We start from the raw sequence: 19,504 nt of genomic DNA on the forward strand, positions 1-19,504 counted from the left end.
GCGCAACGCTTCCGATGCGCCCCGCGACGTGCGATACCTTTCTATTTGCTCCCCTTGCGCCGGGATTCCCGCAGACAGAAGCGAAGTGCAGGCTTCGAGCCAGGTATTCGTGGATGCTCGAGCTTACACGCGTCCGGGCCTTCTTCCAGGAGCTCTGGAAACGTACCGTCGGACGAGACGTTAACCCTTTGCACGGTTTTGTGGAAATATTCGTTTTCTGGATGCGAGATGTTTGAAACTCGCTAATGAAACAGTCGTACATCGAGGAACGAAGCTATTTTATCTCGATATATTTGAATATAGACTTTCATTGCTTTGTATCTGACTCATGGTGTTTCATTTTAGTTTAACCCTTAGCAGTCCTATGTCGAGACTTGACGTTATATTTTGTTGAGTCTACCTGTTTTAACGATATTTTCTATATTTATTTGTATCACAATTGTACCAGTGTTGTTCATTATCCACGGATCAAAGCACATAACTATTTCGCTATCATCAATGTATTATCTTCAAATGAAACGTCCGCTTGAAGCAGAATGGAAAATTTTGCTTTTTCTTCTAAATTGCCGATAGTAAAATGTTACACAGTAGCAAAAATAAATAATACGTTAAGGGGTTAATATCATCCCGAGTGCGCGACACTCCAGATGAAAAAGAAATTTAGCGATCCGTCATCGTTCCCTCCGATCCTGTCCGTTGGCTGATCCCCTATCTCCCTTGCGTTTCGCTCTGTCCCGTTCCACCCCATCGCGGCCTGAATTCCCGACGCGGGAGCACCGTTGAATGGCAATTGACCGGCAATCGATCTTCTGCCGCAGAGATGCAAGAAGTTTCGGGTCGGCGAGCGTTGCTGCGAGTTCGAGTGCCTGAACGACACGGACGTGGACTGGACCGGGACGGACCTGATCATCGCTGCCGGTTCCTCCAGGATCGAGGAGCAGGCCGCCGTCTGGCTGGTCGGGCTGATCGCTCTGCTGAAAGCGCTCTAGTTCTTCCCCGGGCCGGTTCTTGGCATCGAAGGAGGACGACGGCGGCGGAATTCGGCCTCTGAGAACCGTCGACGGCGGACGCGGCTCGCCACTGGGTAGGGAAGGTACGGCGTACAGCGTGCTGGAGATGAAACGCCGCGTTTCGGGGCGGACGATCGCGATTCCTCGAGGAGGACGACGCGGCGCTCGAATCTCTGACAGGGAACACGTTTTTGATTCAACGGAGACCTTCGATCGTTGACGTTTCTTTTTGAATTTGGAATTTTTCAGCGATCCTCGTATCGTTAATCTGCGTTCGGCTGTTAACCGGGTGAATTTTCTATTTTGTAGAGTTGTAGGAGCATGTGATAACGATTTGAGTGGATTGACGATGGTATTGAGATGCTTTTAGAATTGCGGTGAAACGGGATTCAATGGTCTTTATTCGAAATTGAAGATGAATGATCTTGATGAGTTGATTGGAGAGCCCGGTTAACAAGCTAATCTAATCTCCTCCCTGTTCGGCACTTCGGCTGCTTCCGTTGCGTTCGAAACTTGATTAAAGCGGAACTTCTCACGTCCCACATCGGGAGGAGACGAATCCGTTTGGACCGAGGAATTTTCAGATAATCACCAGTCTTTCGTAATTGTTCCCGCGTTCGCAGCGGAGTTGATTTCGACAAGATTTCGCGAGGAATTCTCGCGCGTCGGATGCAACGGCCTTCGGCCGCGACGCCGGGGCGTCCCTGCCGAGATAACGCCGCCTCTTCTCGCCGACGGAAGTTCCCGATAACGAGGTTACCCTCGCAAACGAGGCGCTTCATGGCCAACAGGCGTTGGCGTGCACGCGTCGCCGTCGATGCCGCGGAACCAGCCCTCCGAGGACGGCAGCGCGAGCGCGAGCGGTTACGTTTCAGAAAGTTTTATTTTTTCATGCGCGTGATAACAAAGATGTGATAACGATGCGGGGGCCGCGGGACCGTGTCGTTGATAATCGAGGATCGGAGCGGCGGCAGTCGAAATGGGACCGGTCCGAATATCGCCTATGAATACAGAGAGAATCGTGTATAAAAATCGTAAATTAATCGGATCACCAAGGATTCGTTGGGAAGAGGTATACGATGCCTCAGAGAATCGCTATAAATTTTTGTTCGTACGAACAATTGATGGTTAACGAAGTGCTAACGAATCAGATCGAAAGAGTGGATCGTTAATTGTAGAGTTCGAATAATATTTCAAGAGTTGGCGGCAATTTCTCCCTTTCAAGCGCATCCACCGTGTCCTCTATACTTGCATACGTATGCACGCGATACGAAGGATCTAATATTGTCCCATCGTCGTTCCGTCGCAAGATCCGCTGGAAGCGGTCGGATCTCGATCGAAAGCATCGGGTGGAAAGGGTGAAGCAAAGGTTCGCCGACTATCCAGCTCGGCGGCTCCGACAGTCAGCCTCTTTTCAAAATTAGCCCTGAAATTCATGGTTGACCGCGCCACCCTTTCCGCTGTTCCTTTTTCGGACAGTTTCGTTTGACGAATCTACGAAGGCCACCGTTTTGCCTCCGATCGACTTCGATCCTCGATCACGACGCTTTGGTTCCGTGGCCTCGCGCGTGAGAGCGAGCTGCGTGAGACTTGCCGTTAGTTGCGGCGCGAACGAGTGCATTTGAAGCTGCGTCCTCGGTGAAGCGACGTTGAGGAGCCTTTTCGTTGCCTGGATGTTTCTGTTCAGTCTGTTGGAATCATTTGATCGGTTCATCTATTGATAGATGATTCTAATGATAGATGAATCGATCGATGGAATAATCTGTTGAGAGATAAATCTATTGTGATCAATCTAATCTATTAGATCGGTCTATCGACAGATCGATTCACTGAGTTTTAGTTCAATACCAAGGCAACATCCATTACAAGCAGTAAAAACTCGAAGAAATCTGGAGAAACATTTGGCGACAACAATTTCCAAGATACATGCGACACGAAAAGTTGCTCGTTGTCGTTTCAGCAGGGACGCAGCTTGACGCGTGTAAAAAGGACCCTCGATTAGCTTCGCGATACCGGGAGAATGAGAGAAGAACGTGCACACCCTTCCCGGAGCGACGGGAAACAAGGACAAAACGCGTCGCGAAGCGACGAGGTAATCCTCGGCTGCCCCGGGCAGAACGAAAATGCTTTAATCCGCGACGTGTCCGCGGAACGTCGCCGACGGCGACGGCCGAACGTCATTTCCGTGTTTCTCGATAGTTTCCTTTGTTTCGCACGACGTCGCACACATGTTTCTATTTGCGGAATTAAAGCTGTTCTGGATTGTTTGTTTATTTATTTCTTTTTTCTCCCCCTCGTTTCATGTTCACGGCCAGCCCCGCCGCCCGGAATTCATTTTCAGGCCACGTCGACGTCTGTTCGAATTACGCGGTCGGATTTCTTTTTCATCCGTTCCGCTGCAACTGTGCCGCGGGTACTTACATACGCAGTGCACACAGCCACCGTCCACCGTTTCGATTCGATCTGTCCCGAAAAGTGTCCGTGTGCCGCGCGACTGAACGAGCTTTCCGCCGGGGCCAGTGGTTCTCAACCTTCGCGGCGCTGAAATGTCGGGGAACGCGGTTAAGGTGTCTCTTCGCTGTGACAGCGAAAAACCGAGCGACGTATGCGAATTTTGTTAAAGAACATATCACGGGGATGGTACCTAGAGAAAATAATATTAGAAGAAAGTAATATTTAACGCTAAAACCACCGGATAAGTCAAAATGGCTCGTTCCAGATATATCTTTCTGCAATTATTAAGAAGATAACAGACGTTCCTCTGAGAAATTTTTTGCTCGGTAGTTTTAGTATCGAAGAGTAATTCCCTGGAAGTTGCTAGTTTATCCACTTTTAAATATTATTCTCTATATCGTTATTTCCTTTAGTTTGATCTCACGATAGACAGGATTACCTTATTCGTGTATCTTCCAATCAACGTTGCCATGCCCGACAAACTTTTAATCCTTCTTTGCGAGAACGTATTTTCGTTCGGTCTCTTTTCATTGTAGCAGGGAGACACCTTAACAGGATTGCAGCGAGAAACTTGAAACGCTTCTCCCCGAAGTTCGATCGCAAACTCCGGAGATCCCCTCGAACTCCGCGGCGGGCTCGTTGAAGCCGCGCGGGAAACAGGGATCGCTCGATGAACTCCGATCAAATCCATCCATTTGTTCGACCGGCCTACGCGTTTCCGATGGCCGAACATTATTTCCAAGGTGAGGAGGAGCAGAACAGGACGGAAAGGGAACAGAATCGCGAACCAGAGGCGCGAGAATATTTTTCAGACGATAGCAATAAATTCCCGGGACCCGTGCATGCGGTCCAATGGAAAGAAACAGGTGATACGCAGCGTTCGGAGGACCTTCGGTGAACCGAAGGTCCGATCCTAAAGTCCGGGATCAAACCATCCGTGGGTGACAGGAAGGATATCTGGGTCTGGCGTTTCGGTTAGAGAGAACACGAGGAACGTGCCGAATCAAGCGTCTCAACGATAACTCGATCGGATGAATTCTTCGAGAATTGTAAACTGCTCATCATTCGCAAAGCGATTAACTCTACGAAACATTCGATGAAATTACGTAAAGAAACAATTAAAGTCGATGAAATTTGGAAACGTTCAGTTCAGCCGTTCATTCGTGAAAGCAACCAACTCCGCGAACAGCAGAGAAATCTGCAGGAATCGCATGAATAAAGATCTATAAAGTGTTTCGAAGCATTTGGAAAGCGGGGTTAGTCGCTTTGATCCGCGAACGAGCGAAACCGCCGAGGAGAAAGGCAGACAGCGTCGCGAGGAAAATAAAATGGCAGCGTGCGCGATCGAGAGCAATAAGTCTTTCACGGAGTCGCGGTCACGTTCCCGCGGAAAGAGACGACGGTCCCCGTGCGTATTTCTTCCGCAAGCTCCACCCTTGAAATGCGGTCGCCGCTGCGCTGGAACAAGAAAGCTTCCACGTCCTCGCGAATATATATATATATATATATAATTCCGTTTCGATTCGGTATCGCTGACGCGACCGCTGACCTTCTTCGAGATCAGTACAGCGAGCATTGGATAATTGCAACACTCAACGAGACCGAGGGTTGCCATTGCGAAGATTTAGAATTGAATGGACGCCAGGAAATGAAGATTTTATCATCTCGAGACTAACTCTAAAAGCAAACTCTTATTTTCAACTTCCGACGAACAACACTTTCGCCGTCGTGTTTATGTCTCTCTGATCGAAACGAAACCGAACACGATAGAATTTCGATAATTGCTTGTATGATTGAAGTTTCGGATATAGAATGAGGATAGACATGAGATTGTTACAATTGTCCAATGTTCACTGTACGCCTTAGCCTGCGGGTGTTCCAGGCGTGAGTGTCTTGTGCTGATAATTCTAACTTGACTCCTGTCAGAACCACCGCGAACGAATCTCACGTATTTTCTAAATGTATAAAGGTATATATTACGTATCGTATACTTGCATGTACATATTTGTGAGGCCCCGGGGCGATCCGGCCCGGGGCCAGAGATAATTTAAAGAGAAAAGAGATATTTAGCTACGACGAGAGGACCGAGGGACGTTTCGGAGTGGTGGGACGAACGATTTCGAGATCACCCTTTGACGCTCCGTATTTCTGTACTCGGGGGGGTATATTTTACCGACCGTTCGGTCATCGAGAATTAAATTATCCGTTGAGTATAGGCACATGCTCAATTAAACCATAGTGAGATACTCGATTCAATACGATACATAGAGATTTTGAATACAGAGAGGGTTGCAGCGGACTCAATTTTAACGTATTCCTATGACTATTATCTGTGCGCGGAACATTACGCGATCAATCTTTCCTTTACGTCGATTTTCGGGTTACTGGAAAGTCACTATTGGCTGTGCGAGGACGCTCCTGTCCGCTGTAATTCGCGGATTGCCGGTTTTTCGGGCTGCTGGCCTCCGTTTGCGCTGGGTGTCGACGCGATCATTTTTCTTTTATTAGAAAATAATATTGGAAACTAATTTTTATTTGACTAAAATTAGATTAGAATCAAATGAAGTTCATTTAATTCCCTAATTATTCATTTTTATTTTCGCTACTACCTGCTGAGCAATGGAAAAGCCTTCGGAAGACCCTTGACACTCAAACGATAAAAATTCTCTAATCTCCGTTTATAAACTACGACTCTGTCAGTATTCAACCCTGCAGTTTAAATGGCTCGATGCCTGTAAAGTCGAGATTAAACGCATCGGAGGGATTCGATACGATTAAACTGCAATGTTTATACATGCGGTGTTTTAGTTCCATCAGAGTGATTTCGAAGCGAGCGTGATTAGGACGCGAGTAAACGACAGTCCGAATTGTGATCGCATAATTATCGTGCAGCCAGCGTAAATGGAGGCCGGCACGACCCGACCCGACCCGACCTGACCCGTCGCCGGGCATTGTTGTCCGGCAGGACAACACCGAAAACACGGCGCGACGGTAATTGGTTTCGCGTCGAATTTATTTTTCGTGCACTCGCGCGTCGCTTAATTACGCCGGAGGGGACAAGGATAATCGCTAAACACGGTCAGGCTCCGCCGACGGGATTAACCCTTTGCACTCGGAAGTTTTTCATTAGAAATATTTTAACTTCTAACGAGACGGAGAGGATACTTTGTGAAACTCGACGAGAAATCACTTACATCGAGGGACGAAGCTATTTTGTTCGAATATTTCTCAAATCGATGCATTGCACGAAGTTTGACCCTTTGCACTCCGGAGGCGCCTCTCAGTCGCCAATAATTTATTCGACACAGCTAAATTGTGAAGTTTGAGATTTAATATTGAACTCTGTATAATGCATTAATATGAAATATTGAAAGAAAATAGTTCTGAGAAAATATTAAAAGAAAATCTCATCTGCAGCTCATTAGGAAATATTGAGTGTTTTCAGTGAAAATTTGTGGAGTGCAAAGGGTTGATATAAAGTATCAAATTTTATAGTTTTACCGTGTGAGATCAATTGGTGAGTGAGAGGCAGCTCCCGAGTGCAAAGGGTTGAAACATCCGATCGTCGCTCGAGAAACAGAGGTCGGAAGGTCGCGATTCGGTTTTCGTTCGCACGCGAGCACGCTTCACGTCGGGCAGCTTTCGACAGGATCTTCTCGGTGTTAAAAGAGAGCGGAAGCTCTCCTCGGCACTGTCGAGCGAACAACGAATCTCCTCGAGGAGGCGCGCCAGTGAAATTTCTAGGCCGCCGCCTGGAATCGTTAAATCTCCATTTTTCCCGCGACTAAGGGACATTTGAATTGCAATTTGAACCGCGGAGCCGACAAAGGACTAGTTTTCCGTCGCGGGTAGAAATAATCTTCTCCTCGCGCGTTCCGACGGCAACTCGATCCGCGGGATCAACTATTTCCGAGCTGCGGCAGACGAGATCCGTGGAAATCCTTCGGGAACGACGCTTTTTCAATTCTTTGGAATCCTTTCAAATGTCACTGTGATCTATGATTTTCAGTTTTCGATGTGTTTGATCTCTATATTACATTTTGAGAGGTGGAAAGTGATACGGTAGAACCTAACAGGGCGATTGAAGGATTATCGGAGTGGATGGAATTGACTTAGAATATATTGAACTTTTTAATCGTATATAGGGTTCTACTGTGATTATACAATAAGAAAGAAATATTGATTATTACCAGAGTTACAATTACACGTCGTTCCCGAAGAGTGAGCGGAACAGGGAAACCGTCTAGGATCGTCGGAACGACGCGTACGTTTTAGCAATTAGTTCAATGGAGCACGATACTCACCGAGTGAGTAGAATACAGTGGGACCACGTATAACGCGAAGACAAATTTACTAAGAAACTGAAGATGAGAGTCTTCATACGAAACTAGTACAAACAGAAGTTGCAGTAGAACTTAACGAACTAACTCAAAGAATGTCTGTAGAACTTAACCCCTTGTCCTCTGATTTATTCCGTTAACTTAATAGTTTCTTAGTAAAAGCACAAATTTTGATGTTTATTATATATACATCTATTCCAAAAATTAACCATCGAGGATAGAAAAGTGGTGTCCTTGATATTTCCAAAAACTCGAGTTCAGTTGAAAATTTTCATTAGTACAGACGTTACACACAGGTCAAGGGTTTAACGCGAAATCTGCGAACGCGGTGCGCACTGTCTCTCGCGTTATAAGGGGTCCCACTGTAATCGGTTTTTCAGTCGATTTCCCTTTCACCTTTGAAAGGATCGCTCGCGATTACGCGACGCCGACGCGACGCGTTCGAAGCTGTGAAATTCCACGGGCGTGCGGTCTTTCGAAGACGAGCGAGCAGGAAAAGAGAGAAAAACAGAAAAAAAAAGAAAGAAAGAACGTCGAGGTGACGCGCGTTCCGTTAATCCCGGATAACGCGGTCGTCCCCCGCTAATCCCGACGTTATCGCGCGAGAGTTTCCTCCTCGCGGCGTTGTAATTAACGAAAGGGGGGAACCGGGCGCGCCGGATAAACCGCGCGCGTATACAATTCCCATCTTTTCCCCGGGCCGCTCGTTTTTCCGTTTTTATGCCTCGCGAAGACTTTTCACGCCCGCCACGCGTCGAGCACCCTCGCGCTCGGTTCACAGCGATTTTAATTCGTTCAAGCCCCGGGAAAGAGCGAGGAACAAGGTCGCGGAGCGCCGGCCACGCGCCGAGAGGCATCCGCCGTGTAATCGTTTCCCCGGAGGCTCGGCGGCGCCTATTAAAAAACATAATTGTCGCGGATTAATTCGACAAATGGAACGCTCCGCGACAAACACCGCGGCCCTGACGGAACGAGTTTCTCGTTCGTCGAGGGGACGGCTGAAAGAGGAACCGTCGTTCCCGCGGAAACCAACGGCGCGATTACGGAGAACCGACTTCGTTACGAATTTTCATCCTCGTTTCCCTCGGTGTTTTCCGTTTCTACGATCGGCCGTAGAGGTTTGGAGAAGAGGATCTCATCTTTGATGGGTATCTAACCTTTTGCGCTCGAACTCTTCGCTATGGTGAATAGCAAGTTCATTTGACCAGTCAAATCAATGACACACGAACGGAGAACCGACTTCGTTACGAATTTTCATCCTCGTTTCCCTCAGTGTTTTCCGTTTCTACGATCAATGGTAGAGGTTTGGAGAGGAGGATCCCATATTCGATGGGAGTCTAACCTTTTGCGCTCGAACTCTTCGCTATGGTGAATAGCAAGTTCATTTGACCGGTCAAATCAACGAAATCAATGACACGTGAATGGAGAACGGACTTCGTTACGAATTTTTATCCTCGTTTCGCAAGGTGTTGTTTTCCGTTTCTACGATCGATCGTAGAGGTTTCTAGAGGAGGATCTTCGATCGGCGCGATCGTCGAACATTTGTTCCCTTCGATGGGAGTCTAACCTTTCGCACTCGAACTCGTCGCCATGGTGAATAGTAAACTTGTTCATTTGACCGGTCAAATCAACGGGTGAATCAATGACACGCGAAATTACACGGCTGAGGTTTCACTGTAAATTCAGACGGTTTGACCTTCGGCATATCGTTGGCCTGTAGCATCTCGAGTGTGAAAGGTTAACGCTAAACGTACCACTTTGTGCATACCTAGTTATAATCAGTGGAATGACTGGTTAGAAAATCAAGGTGGACGAGGTGGACTATTTTCTTAGTAGAAGCAGAGGCTGGAGGAGAGGAAATCTGATTAATTGGAAGATTAAATCGAAGTTGAAGATTCGTAGTCCGATTCGGTACGTTTGGTTTTAAGAGCAGAGCTCTGGGAAACGAGGGAGGTTTTAATAATGCCGCCTCAAGACGGGAAACGCCGTCGGAAGTTTAATTAGTCGAAGTTCCGAAGTCTTCTCGGACGACGAGCACTTACACTGATTTAACACTGGAACTACCGAGGATTTAATACGATTGATATGTAATCTATAAAAATTGTAATAGATTATTCTCGGTTTCTTCAGACATTCATAGTATTCAACTGAAGCTACTTACTTTCAAGATCATTTCGAGTAGTGCTTTTAACATGTTGAACGCCGCAAGATTTCATAGAGCAAAATACACAAAATGGAAAAGGTACAATATTAAATCATTTGATTGAATTGGATTATTATCATTGCACGTTCATCAACCTGAATGTCACCGCAATGGATAGCATTATTTATAATATATAAATGTGTGCGAATCATCGTTTCATTGAGTGAATTATAGTAATTCGATTCGCTTGGGGGTCACAGTGACCCCCATGGCATTCGACGTGTTAAGATATCAATAATTGCGAGATAAAATTATTGAAACCAGTCATTTTGACTGGTACGGTAGTTCTAGTGTTAACACTTTGACTGTCAAGTAAATAACCATCAAAACTCCCGTGCAATCGAGACAGTTCTCTCGATAAAGCAAAAACTAAAGCAAGATTCTTCGTAACGATTACATTACTACTCTCCTTATCTCGTACATTCAACGAAACTTAGTTCGATGCGTCGCCAAGAAAATGAATGATCAAGATTACGTTAAAAATTACAACAAAATGACGTGGCAGTCAAAGTGTTAAGGGACACGAGGACGATTCGTTTCGCGATTGTTTCCTGCTTCGCGTTCGAACGTTCTCCGGTCGAGGATGATTCTCTTCCCATCGAGGGAACACGTGTTTCCGCTCGAGTCAGTGATCCGCCGGGGTTCAACCGCCGATCGAGGAATTAATCGAAAGGAAAGGGACATTACCGTTGGACTTGCTTTTCTAGCCGAGGTTCTCTGCTCGTCGTACAGGGTATTAACGAATCATTCGCGACGAAGGCGTGTCCGAGTCCAGTTCGAGCTTAACAGTCCAACAGATGATTACGCCGCGACAATAGTCATTCCAACATTTTGATCTTTTCGCTTACCATTTATCGATATGAATCTATTATATGTACGTATACGGAGCATCCGTTGAACGAACGAGATTACGGGTAAAGCGATTCTGTTTTACGATTTCTCCGTGGCTGATCGTTGACCTTTATACTAATCCAGAGATTTATTGCATTCAATCGTTATTACTTCTTTAAGTGTCTCTACGTAGCGATAGTGTCAACTGCGCGACGAATATTTCATTGGTTTCAGTAATTTACGGTAGTTTATATATAAATCTGTGAAACCTACTCAAAGGTTAACGCATTCGCGACCGCTGACGTAAATTGGCGTTTTCTCAAATATGGTGACTTTCTAAATATGTTACTCTGCTATTTTTGATTCGCGAGTTCATTAATGGAAAGTTTCTTACTTCGAACACGAGATCGTCACAGGACTAATATTTGGATACAAACTTTCTAATTATTGACGCTGTATTAACCCTTTGAGGACGAATGTCGGCATTTCGGTGAGACGAAATGTTCAGATTTGGAAGACTAAGTCGTGGAAAAATGATCTAATTAGTCGAACAGTAAGAGATAAACACGTGTTTTTCTTTCTTTCTATTAATTAAGCGATTGGTATATAATTTAGCTTCATATGTCGAAGGTTTCGTACGTTTCGTAATCTTCCGCAGAGGGTTAATTAGGGTAGTTCCCATTTCTTCTACCGTTTAAGCAATTGATTTCTGTTTTAGCAATTTCTATTAATTAAGCGATCGATATATAATTTAGCTTCATATGTCGAAGGTTTCGTATGTTCCGAAGAATCTTCGTTTTAATATCTTTCAGCGTTGTTTAAACGATGAGCACACGTGACAAATCGACGGCCCACCTTTCCCAGTGCCCGCGACTGCGGTCACGCACCGCGTTGATTACGTATTTATAACGGAATGTCGATTCAACGGGTGCTCGTGGTAAATTTAAATTGTAAATAGACGCATTGCAGATTTAAAGTAAAACCAACGATGAAAAGGGAGGATATATGTAGGGTAACGCGCGACGGCCGGCTTTGAGGAACGATGCGGAAGATTCGCGCGAGCGCGAGACGTCGATTTATTTTTTATTTGATAAGGACAGACCGATGGTCGCGTGAATCTGTAACGATTGGAATTTAAATTCGTTTCTACGATGAAATGATAGACTTAACACGTTGACTGTATCACTTCTCAACAAAATTGACCCTTTCGTAATTTTTTATTATTAAATGCCACAGGTTCTGCTCGAATTATATTATCAATACTAAAAATATCGAGCAATTATGCTGAGTTCCAACTAACAAAGTATTTCTTGATATTTCGATTATTTATTAATTTCAATGTACTCGTTAGATTAATTCAACAATTCTTTAGAAAAGTACCAATTCCAATAAAATTGCAAAAGAGATCCGAAGCGACGATGTAAGATCTCCCAGATCAGTCCGAGGATCATTCTAAATTCAAAAGAGCCGCGCAGCAGTCAACATGTTAAGAAGTCCTGAAAGTCGAGCAGTTCTCCGTGATGAATCCAATATGAATCTCATACGAATCCATCCGTCGCAGGCGAGGAGGCATCGAATCGCGGACTGTTCGACTTTCAAAGAGGTATGAGTCTGTTCCACGAGGAAAGTTGAAATTGATCGGCACCGTGCACGCGTTACGTGTGTTCTCCCGGCAAGGTCGCGTAACGGATGTCACCGTGGACGACGCCGCGAAGAAATGCAGTTCCTCAAAGTTCGGTCGCGAAAGTTTGGCGCCGTCTCGGCGCGTTCCTGACCGAGATCCGTCGTAGCGGCCGCGACCTTCCCGCGTGCAAACCGGGAGAGCGTGAAACCAATTCCAGCTGGCGAACAGCCGAGACGGTCCACCGGACTAAACGGTTCCCATCGCCGTCGAGAATCTTTTGCCTCTTTGACTCTCCGTCGAGAAACATTGTATAATCGATCCGACATTAATCGACCAATTTCTCTTAAGCTTAACACTTCGAATCTAACGTTTACATGTGAAAGACAGATCTATTCATTTATTTGAATGTAAATATTTAGAGAGGACAGATTTAATATTGCTACGAGACTCGTAACTAAAATAACCTTTGATTGTGATTACATCGTTTTATCATCGAGGGGCCTTTCATGTACGAGTAATCATTCCGTAAACGATTACAGATTATAATAATTCATTTGATCGATATTAAAGATACTTGAATCGAAGCGTTACCTTTTATTGTCCCCGCACTCCTTTACACAGGTAAGTTAATAATAATCTCATCGATTGTATTCCCGTATCAAAAGCATAGAAACTCCCATACCTTCAGAACAACCGTTCTAAGCACTTTAGTTCTTCCAAATCGTATCGTACAGCTCGGTGCGTCTCTGAGAGTACGTCGGAATTTGAGCTCTCACCTCATCCACGATCTTCAGATCTGAAACGTATCCAACGTTGAATCAGTGGGCTAAAATTGCTTCTTCAAGGCCCGAGCTGTTCGACACGAGTGACACCGAGAGCCGATAAATTGGACGCTGACGAGTCTCTCGTAACTGCGTAAAGTGGCAATTACCTATATCCGCGACTATCATGTCCTCGCCGGCATCCAGCTCGTGAAGAATCTCTCCCCAGGGGTTGGTTAGCTGGCTGTGGCCCCAGGCGACGTAGCCAGGTGGGGAGCCGCGGGCTGGCGAGACGCAGGCGACGTATAATTGATTGTCGTTCGCCCTGGAACGCTGCAGCAACGACCAGTGCAGAGGTCCGGTGGTCATGTTGAACGCTCCCGGATAAATCAGCATCTGGCAACCTGGAAACAAGGAATGCGAAGACAGAAGCAACCTTTTTGTCGATTTTCAGCCGTGTTCCTTAACTCCTTGACCTACAACGAGTGAGACTCGTGAAGATTTTCAACATGATTACAGAGGAATAATATTTACTTTGCAGTCGAATGAACTGAGCAATAGATATATTTGTTGAATCATGTTGATTACAGAGGAATATTTACTTTGCATTCGAATGAACTGAGCAATATATATATATTTGTTGAATCAACTATTATACTTAAAAAGTAATAAAGCTAAAGCTTTTCACTAGAAATATTCAACACTCTTCGATAAAATATAGACGATGCTTGTTGCGACTAATGTAAATAATTTAATAAATTAAAGGACAAAACTATTTTACTTTGATATTTCACATAGTGACGCGTTATATAAAGTTTAGTGTTAAACATCAGACTTTATAATTTTACTGTATCAAACCAAGTGGTGACACACCTCCCGAGTGCAAAAGGTTAATATTAAACTTTGTAATATATTTTAATCAATGTACGAAATATTGAAAGAAAATAGTCTTCCTCGATGCACGTGATTTCTTAATTCAATCTGAGAAAATGTCGTCTGTCTCATTAGAAAATATTGAATATCTCCGGTGAAAAACTTCTGGAGTGCAAAGGGTTGAATTTACCACCCCCTAACTCCTGGCTCCATTGAAGCAATCAAGTCTTCGTACTTTATCCTTTACTTTACTCTAAGCCCGACTCGACGTGAAATTACTCGAATATCTCCTCCCCCTTCTCTCCTCGTCCACTCGAAGGAGATTTTTCCGATAATAAAAACGTCCCGTGACGTTAAGAGACCGCGAGAAATCGCTGCGCGGAACGTTAAGTGCTGTGTATGTCTTCCCGTGCTTGTTCGGCTAATTGTGGACAGGTTTCCCGTGTTTACGGTACCTTTGTTCCGGTAGAGACGCGCCATTTCCTCGAACCTGATGTCGTAGCAAACGCCAATCCCTATCTTGCAGCCCTTCGCCTCGAACGTGGTCAACGAGTTCCCGGGACTGAGCGAGTCGCTCTCGCGGAACGTCATTTTTCCTGGGATGTCGATGTCGAATAAATGCATCTGAAAGCGAACGGACGTTTGCTGATTTAGATTCTTGGTGTTTGTTTTTATATATTCTGTTTACTGTTGAGGGTTACGAATGAGATTTGGTAAGTAGATTAACACGTTGAACGCACGATTTCACAGGAAAATACGCCGAATGGAAAAATATGATGTTAAATCATTTGATTGAATTACGTTATTATTATCGTGTATTCATCTAACTGAATGTCACTGTATTATGTAGCGTTATTTATAATATAGAAATGTTTTCAAATAATCATGGTTTAATTGAGCGAACTATTTATTTATTCAAGAATATTTGGGAGTCATTGAAATGTTACCTTTAAATGGTACAACTGTGATACTACAAATAAATATAGAAAATATTGTTAAAATAGGTAGAGGTTGCAGTAAAATAGAACGTCGAGTCTGACTCGACATAGAATTGCTAAGGGTTAAAGGGGAAATTGTTTACCTTCCTGTGTTTCGCCACTAGAGTTCCATCAGGCGACCAAACGGTGCACGTGTTGTACAATTTATCGGCTTCCCTTTCGGGTATCGTGCCACCGATCACGTAAATGTCATTCTTTCTCGCTGCTGCCGACAACGCGACGCTCGTTTCGCCGTCGGGAATGCTCTCCGCATATTTCGCGAAATGCGCTGTGTCGAAAACAAATAAAGAAAGCGATTACCCACTTATCCTGGAATTTATCGCGCAATACTCGCCAGCGAGTTTCTTTCTATCAATAAATGAAACAGTTTGATCGTGATTTATTTATATTTCTCACTTCCTCCGAGTTTCTTTTGTATGGTACAGGTTTTGTTATAAAATTTATATTGAAATGATTGCAGTCATGTGTGAAATGATACAATAAACTAAGGATCCTCGTTTCCTTCATTGTAATTTTCTTGGAAAATATTGATACATTTTTCTACTGCAAAGAAAATAAAAGGTACAATAGGACTCCTTTCCATGGAGCCACCCTCTTGTGGCACGCGCGAGAGTTCAATAGAAGGGGTGAGTATCTCGTGTAAGAAAAATTATCCGTTTTTGTTTTCAGTAAAATATTCGCATAGATAGTAAGGATGAAATATTATTACATGTCCCGTAGGGTGAGTTGAAGCACTCAGGAAGCGCAACAATGTCAGCTTTTTGTTGTTTTGCGCGTTCGACGAACGAAACAGCTCGCGCTACGTTCGCCGATTTATTTTCACCGACTGCGAGCTGTACTAGCGCTAAACGAAAGGCTGAAAAAAATGTCGTTGTTAACTAAGATGCATTAAAAAGTCTTGTCCTATTATCGTAATATTTTATAATTAAACAATTGTACATACTCGACATTGTCCGCAATCCTTGTTTGATGTTTGCGCTTAACATACTTTTGGAGGTTATGTCTGTTTATTGCTACCTTATCAGTCATTACGTAAACATCTTGTGATATACACAAATATTAAAATTCTACATTGACATTTATGAACATTTAATATAACATTTCTAAATCGTATTCATTAAAACAAGTATTATAGAACTCTGCGCTGTTAAGAGATCTGAAATAAAGTTAAATAAAAATATTATTTATTGTTCCATTGATGCATGAATTTTAGTGTGTTGTATTTTACATACTCACGTCTCCGATAAATGCATTCACAGTCTGTCGTAGAATCTATTGGTAACAGATAAAAAGGTAAAATCGACTTTGTAAAAATAAGTTTTATTACAAAATGTATATAAACAAAATTGTACAGTTCGTCACGAAAGTAAAATAACGGGATACGTTCCCGTAAAGTATTATCGCCTAGTGGACGATCGGGACCTTGATCTGCCCCGTTTTTTGTGTTTCCGTTTATCCGTGTGATCTCTCGATTTTCGGTCTCTGGTTTTCTCCCTTTCCTTATCTTTCTTTTTATGCTTTTTACTAGACTTCTCCGGCGAGCTGTCTTGTCTCTTGTGCTTTTTTGATTTTTTAGATTTCTTTGATTTATAGGAATCATTACTGTTAGATCTACTTCTCCCCCTTCTTCGCCTTTTACCGTAATCACTATCGCTATCGCTATCGGTCTCTGAATATCTTTTTCGACTTTTTGATTTTTTATCGTCTATTTTGCTAGTTTTATCTTTGTCATACTTTATGCTTTTCTTTTTCTTCTCGTTTTCGTTTTTACACTTATCTTCGTCGTCGCTACCTTTGGAGTCGGAAGAGCTTGACCGTTTCTTTTTTACAGCTTTATGTTTATGCTCTTTGGACTCTTTGTCTTTGTATTCTTCATATTTTTTCGCATCTAAAATTAACACCATAAAATACTAAAGGCTAAAATCTCTTATATTTATTACAGTTTAATAATAATATGAAGGGATTTTTAAAAGTACTTTATGAGACATGTTTGTGTAAGATCGTTATAGTATTTTCTAATTTCATACGCTGTTCATTTTGCAAATATATAAAATATTTTATTTGGAGTTTTAAAAATCCCTTGGAAAGATTCCAATATTCATACTAACTTAGAACTTTCGCATTCTTCGAATACTCTGACTTAGTTACTGGCTGCACCATGAATTCATTCACAGATATTATGTTTCCTCCGAGAGCTAATTTTATTATAAGTCTTCCCGCATCGTCGTCGAATCCCTCTATCTGGCCGTAATTATTACTTTGTTTTCCCGCTATGATTTTCACGAACGTGCCTTTTTCCATTTTTAGCTCTTCTTCCTGTTTCTTAGTGTCTGTATCTTTCTTTTGTAATGCTACTTTATCTGCTCCAAGTCCCATGCCTTTCGGACGTAGCTCTGGTACAACAGCAGACACAATTCTATAACAAGAATATTAAAAAGCTATTACCCTCAGATGTATTCTTCAAATAATTTCAAACATAGTATGTACATAACATACAGCATCTGTTCATTTAAATTAAAACCCATACTTTTCATTTTTACCAATTCCTTTGCCAGGTTGCCAGCCCATTCCTCTTAACATTGCTAATCCAAAAGCATCTACAGGAATTTTTTCATAGTCCTCTAATGTAGACTGAAAGGAACAATATTCATTATAATACAGCCAATGATTTATTGATATAAGAATAATAGAAACATTATAATAGAATCAATAAGTACCTGTTCTTGACCCCGTAAGGTCTGATCCTCCACTACCGGTAATGTTAATGACTTTGTTTCAGTTTTTTCTTTTTCATTAGACTTTAGGTCCTCTATGATTTCTTTAGCAGCTTGTTCTTCCAGAGTAACAACATTATTTTCATTCTCTTCTATTGGTTCTTGTTTTATCGTAGGAAGATCTTTCGGCAATGCATTCCCATTTGTTAACTCTGTTGTGCTTTCTTGTTTGACTTCTATCGCCTCTTCCTTTGTTACCTTAGGCTCAAAAATATCGGCATCAATTTTGTTAACAATTCTATCGTGCCAGGTTCTTGACCCCAGTAACGGAATGACCAACGGTTCATCCTTTTTCTCTTCTTCACTGTAACAATAGAACCCTTTCCATAAGATATCACTGACAAACTAATGTTTGACTATTTTAATAGGTTATGTTAGTCTCGTGTGAACTATTGGACTTACCCAATTACTTTGATACCCTTCTCATCAAGACATTCTATGTAATCTACTTTCTTCGCTTCCTGTGGCACAGTATTTTTCAGAACAGGCTTCTTAATAGACTTCGCAAAACCAAAAGAGATTTTCTTCCCTTCTTCTGTCATTATACCGTCACGGTGATGCGGATTTATGAATCGGTGTGTTCAAAGTATAAATAAATGATTACCTAAACTATTTACAGCAATTCAATACTACGTTTCATTAATCGATTTCAAGTAAATTATAAATTACTTTAACATTGTGCAACTACTACGGGTGTCTTTAAACGTTTATGAAAACACTACGTACAAGAATCACTAACCTATTTATAGTAAGACTACCATACTTCTGTTCGAGCTGAATGAAATACATTGGCTAAGTTCACATGAATGAAAGAAGTATTTCTGTTGGAGCCGACAGCTGATTGGCCATGCTTCTCAAGGCACATTCGCAATGCTCCTTTACTCAAGAATGCTCTGAATTATTTTAAATTGCCTTGAACAATTTTCTATGTATAAAAATTATGAACAAACACCATAAAAGAATCCACAACCTCTTATGTCAAATTAAAAGATAGTCACAAAGGATACAAGGTTTTACGATCATGGGAATTTCCATGGGAAATCCTTGACTCTGTTGGTAACGAAGGATCCTAAAAAACCCAAGGATACGGAAAAATTGTTAAGAGAATTTTTTAATTTATTTCATTTTTAAACTGAATTTTTTAAGGAAGTTTCAGATCCTTCAAGGTATTTCGAGGATTCCAAAAACTCTAATTAATTAAATTAAATCTGGAGGTCTCCAGAATTTTCAGGACTCATCAGGTCCTTGAGATTTTCTAGCATCTTCAGGATAATCTAGTTGAAAAATCCTGAAAGTATTTTGGCAAACTCAATGAACCTTTGGATTCCTTCAAATCCTAGAAATCTGAAATACCCAAATTTTGAACATTCTGTTATCAATCCTCTTTCTTTCAAAACGAGCACAGGATTGACTATTAATTTCAAATCAGATTACTCAGGAAAGTAGACATTCGAAACATCGAAAGCTTGTCAAAGCAGGATTTCCCATTGTCGCACCAATGTTAGGATTCTACCCCAATTTATGCACCGCAGCGCGTGACAGCATTGTTCATTCAAGATCAATCTATTTTCGGATTCTATTCACTATCGCACCTGTTTATACCCTGAAAATGAAAACACTAGCATCTACATTGAAG

At 42.7% G+C, this 19,504-nt stretch overlaps 3 protein-coding genes across 4 annotated transcripts in view; 1 reads left to right on the forward strand and 2 right to left on the reverse strand.

Moving 5' to 3' along the window:
* The window catches only part of LOC143175020 (uncharacterized), a 28,266-nt gene extending 24,983 nt beyond the window's left edge, over positions 1 to 3,283 (forward strand). The window contains exon 4 of the mRNA XM_076371716.1: positions 819 to 3,283. Coding sequence (XP_076227831.1) covers positions 819 to 989 — 171 coding nt within the window. The 3' untranslated portion in view covers positions 990 to 3,283. The remainder of the gene's footprint in view (positions 1 to 818) is intronic.
* Positions 3,284 to 12,844: 9,561 nt separating this feature from the next.
* Positions 12,845 to 16,478, reverse strand: LOC143174164 (omega-amidase NIT2-like). Its single transcript, XM_076371715.1, has 7 exons — positions 16,331 to 16,478; positions 16,038 to 16,250; positions 15,804 to 15,950; positions 15,178 to 15,362; positions 14,552 to 14,720; positions 13,394 to 13,627; positions 12,845 to 13,258 (listed from the first exon to the last, which is right to left on the reverse strand). The coding sequence occupies exons 2-7, from the start codon at positions 16,078 to 16,080 to the stop codon at positions 13,170 to 13,172; spliced, it is 867 nt and encodes a 288-aa protein (XP_076227830.1). The 5' UTR covers positions 16,081 to 16,250; positions 16,331 to 16,478; the 3' UTR covers positions 12,845 to 13,169.
* LOC116434674 (G-patch domain and KOW motifs-containing protein) lies at positions 16,396 to 18,630 on the reverse strand. 2 transcript variants are annotated; one of them, XM_031993264.2, is made up of 5 exons: positions 18,271 to 18,630; positions 17,812 to 18,172; positions 17,622 to 17,725; positions 17,203 to 17,510; positions 16,396 to 16,982 (listed from the first exon to the last, which is right to left on the reverse strand). In XM_031993264.2, the coding sequence occupies exons 1-5, from the start codon at positions 18,408 to 18,410 to the stop codon at positions 16,492 to 16,494; spliced, it is 1,404 nt and encodes a 467-aa protein (XP_031849124.2). In that variant the 5' UTR covers positions 18,411 to 18,630; the 3' UTR covers positions 16,396 to 16,491. The 2 variants fall into 2 exon arrangements, with proteins under 2 accessions (XP_031849124.2, XP_076227829.1); XM_076371714.1 differs by having other exon boundaries at positions 16,850 to 17,011.
* Between the last annotated feature and the right edge of the window lie 874 nt (positions 18,631 to 19,504).

This window comes from Nomia melanderi, chromosome 10, assembly GCF_051020985.1.
Source record: "Nomia melanderi isolate GNS246 chromosome 10, iyNomMela1, whole genome shotgun sequence".
NCBI lineage: Eukaryota > Metazoa > Arthropoda > Insecta > Hymenoptera > Halictidae > Nomia > Nomia melanderi.

Excerpts from the sequence above, each read along its gene's own strand:
- LOC116434674 (XM_031993264.2), bottom strand. The coding sequence starts at position 18,410 with ATGACAGAAGAAGGGAAGAAAATCTCTTTTGGTTTTGCGAAGTCTATT. Across the intron at positions 17,726-17,811 it reads CCTTACGGGGTCAAGAACAG|TCTACATTAGAGGACTATGA; the intron begins GTACTTATTGAT and ends TGTTCCTTTCAG. Across the intron at positions 17,511-17,621 it reads GGAATTGGTAAAAATGAAAA|AATTGTGTCTGCTGTTGTAC; the intron begins GTATGGGTTTTA and ends TTCTTGTTATAG.
- LOC143174164 (XM_076371715.1), bottom strand. The coding sequence starts at position 16,080 with ATGTTAAGCGCAAACATCAAACAAGGATTGCGGACAATGTCGA. Across the intron at positions 15,363-15,803 it reads CAACTCACCCTACGGGACAT|CGCATTTCGCGAAATATGCG; the intron begins GTAATAATATTT and ends TTTTCGACACAG. Across the intron at positions 13,259-13,393 it reads CATGATAGTCGCGGATATAG|ATCTGAAGATCGTGGATGAG; the intron begins GTAATTGCCACT and ends GATACGTTTCAG.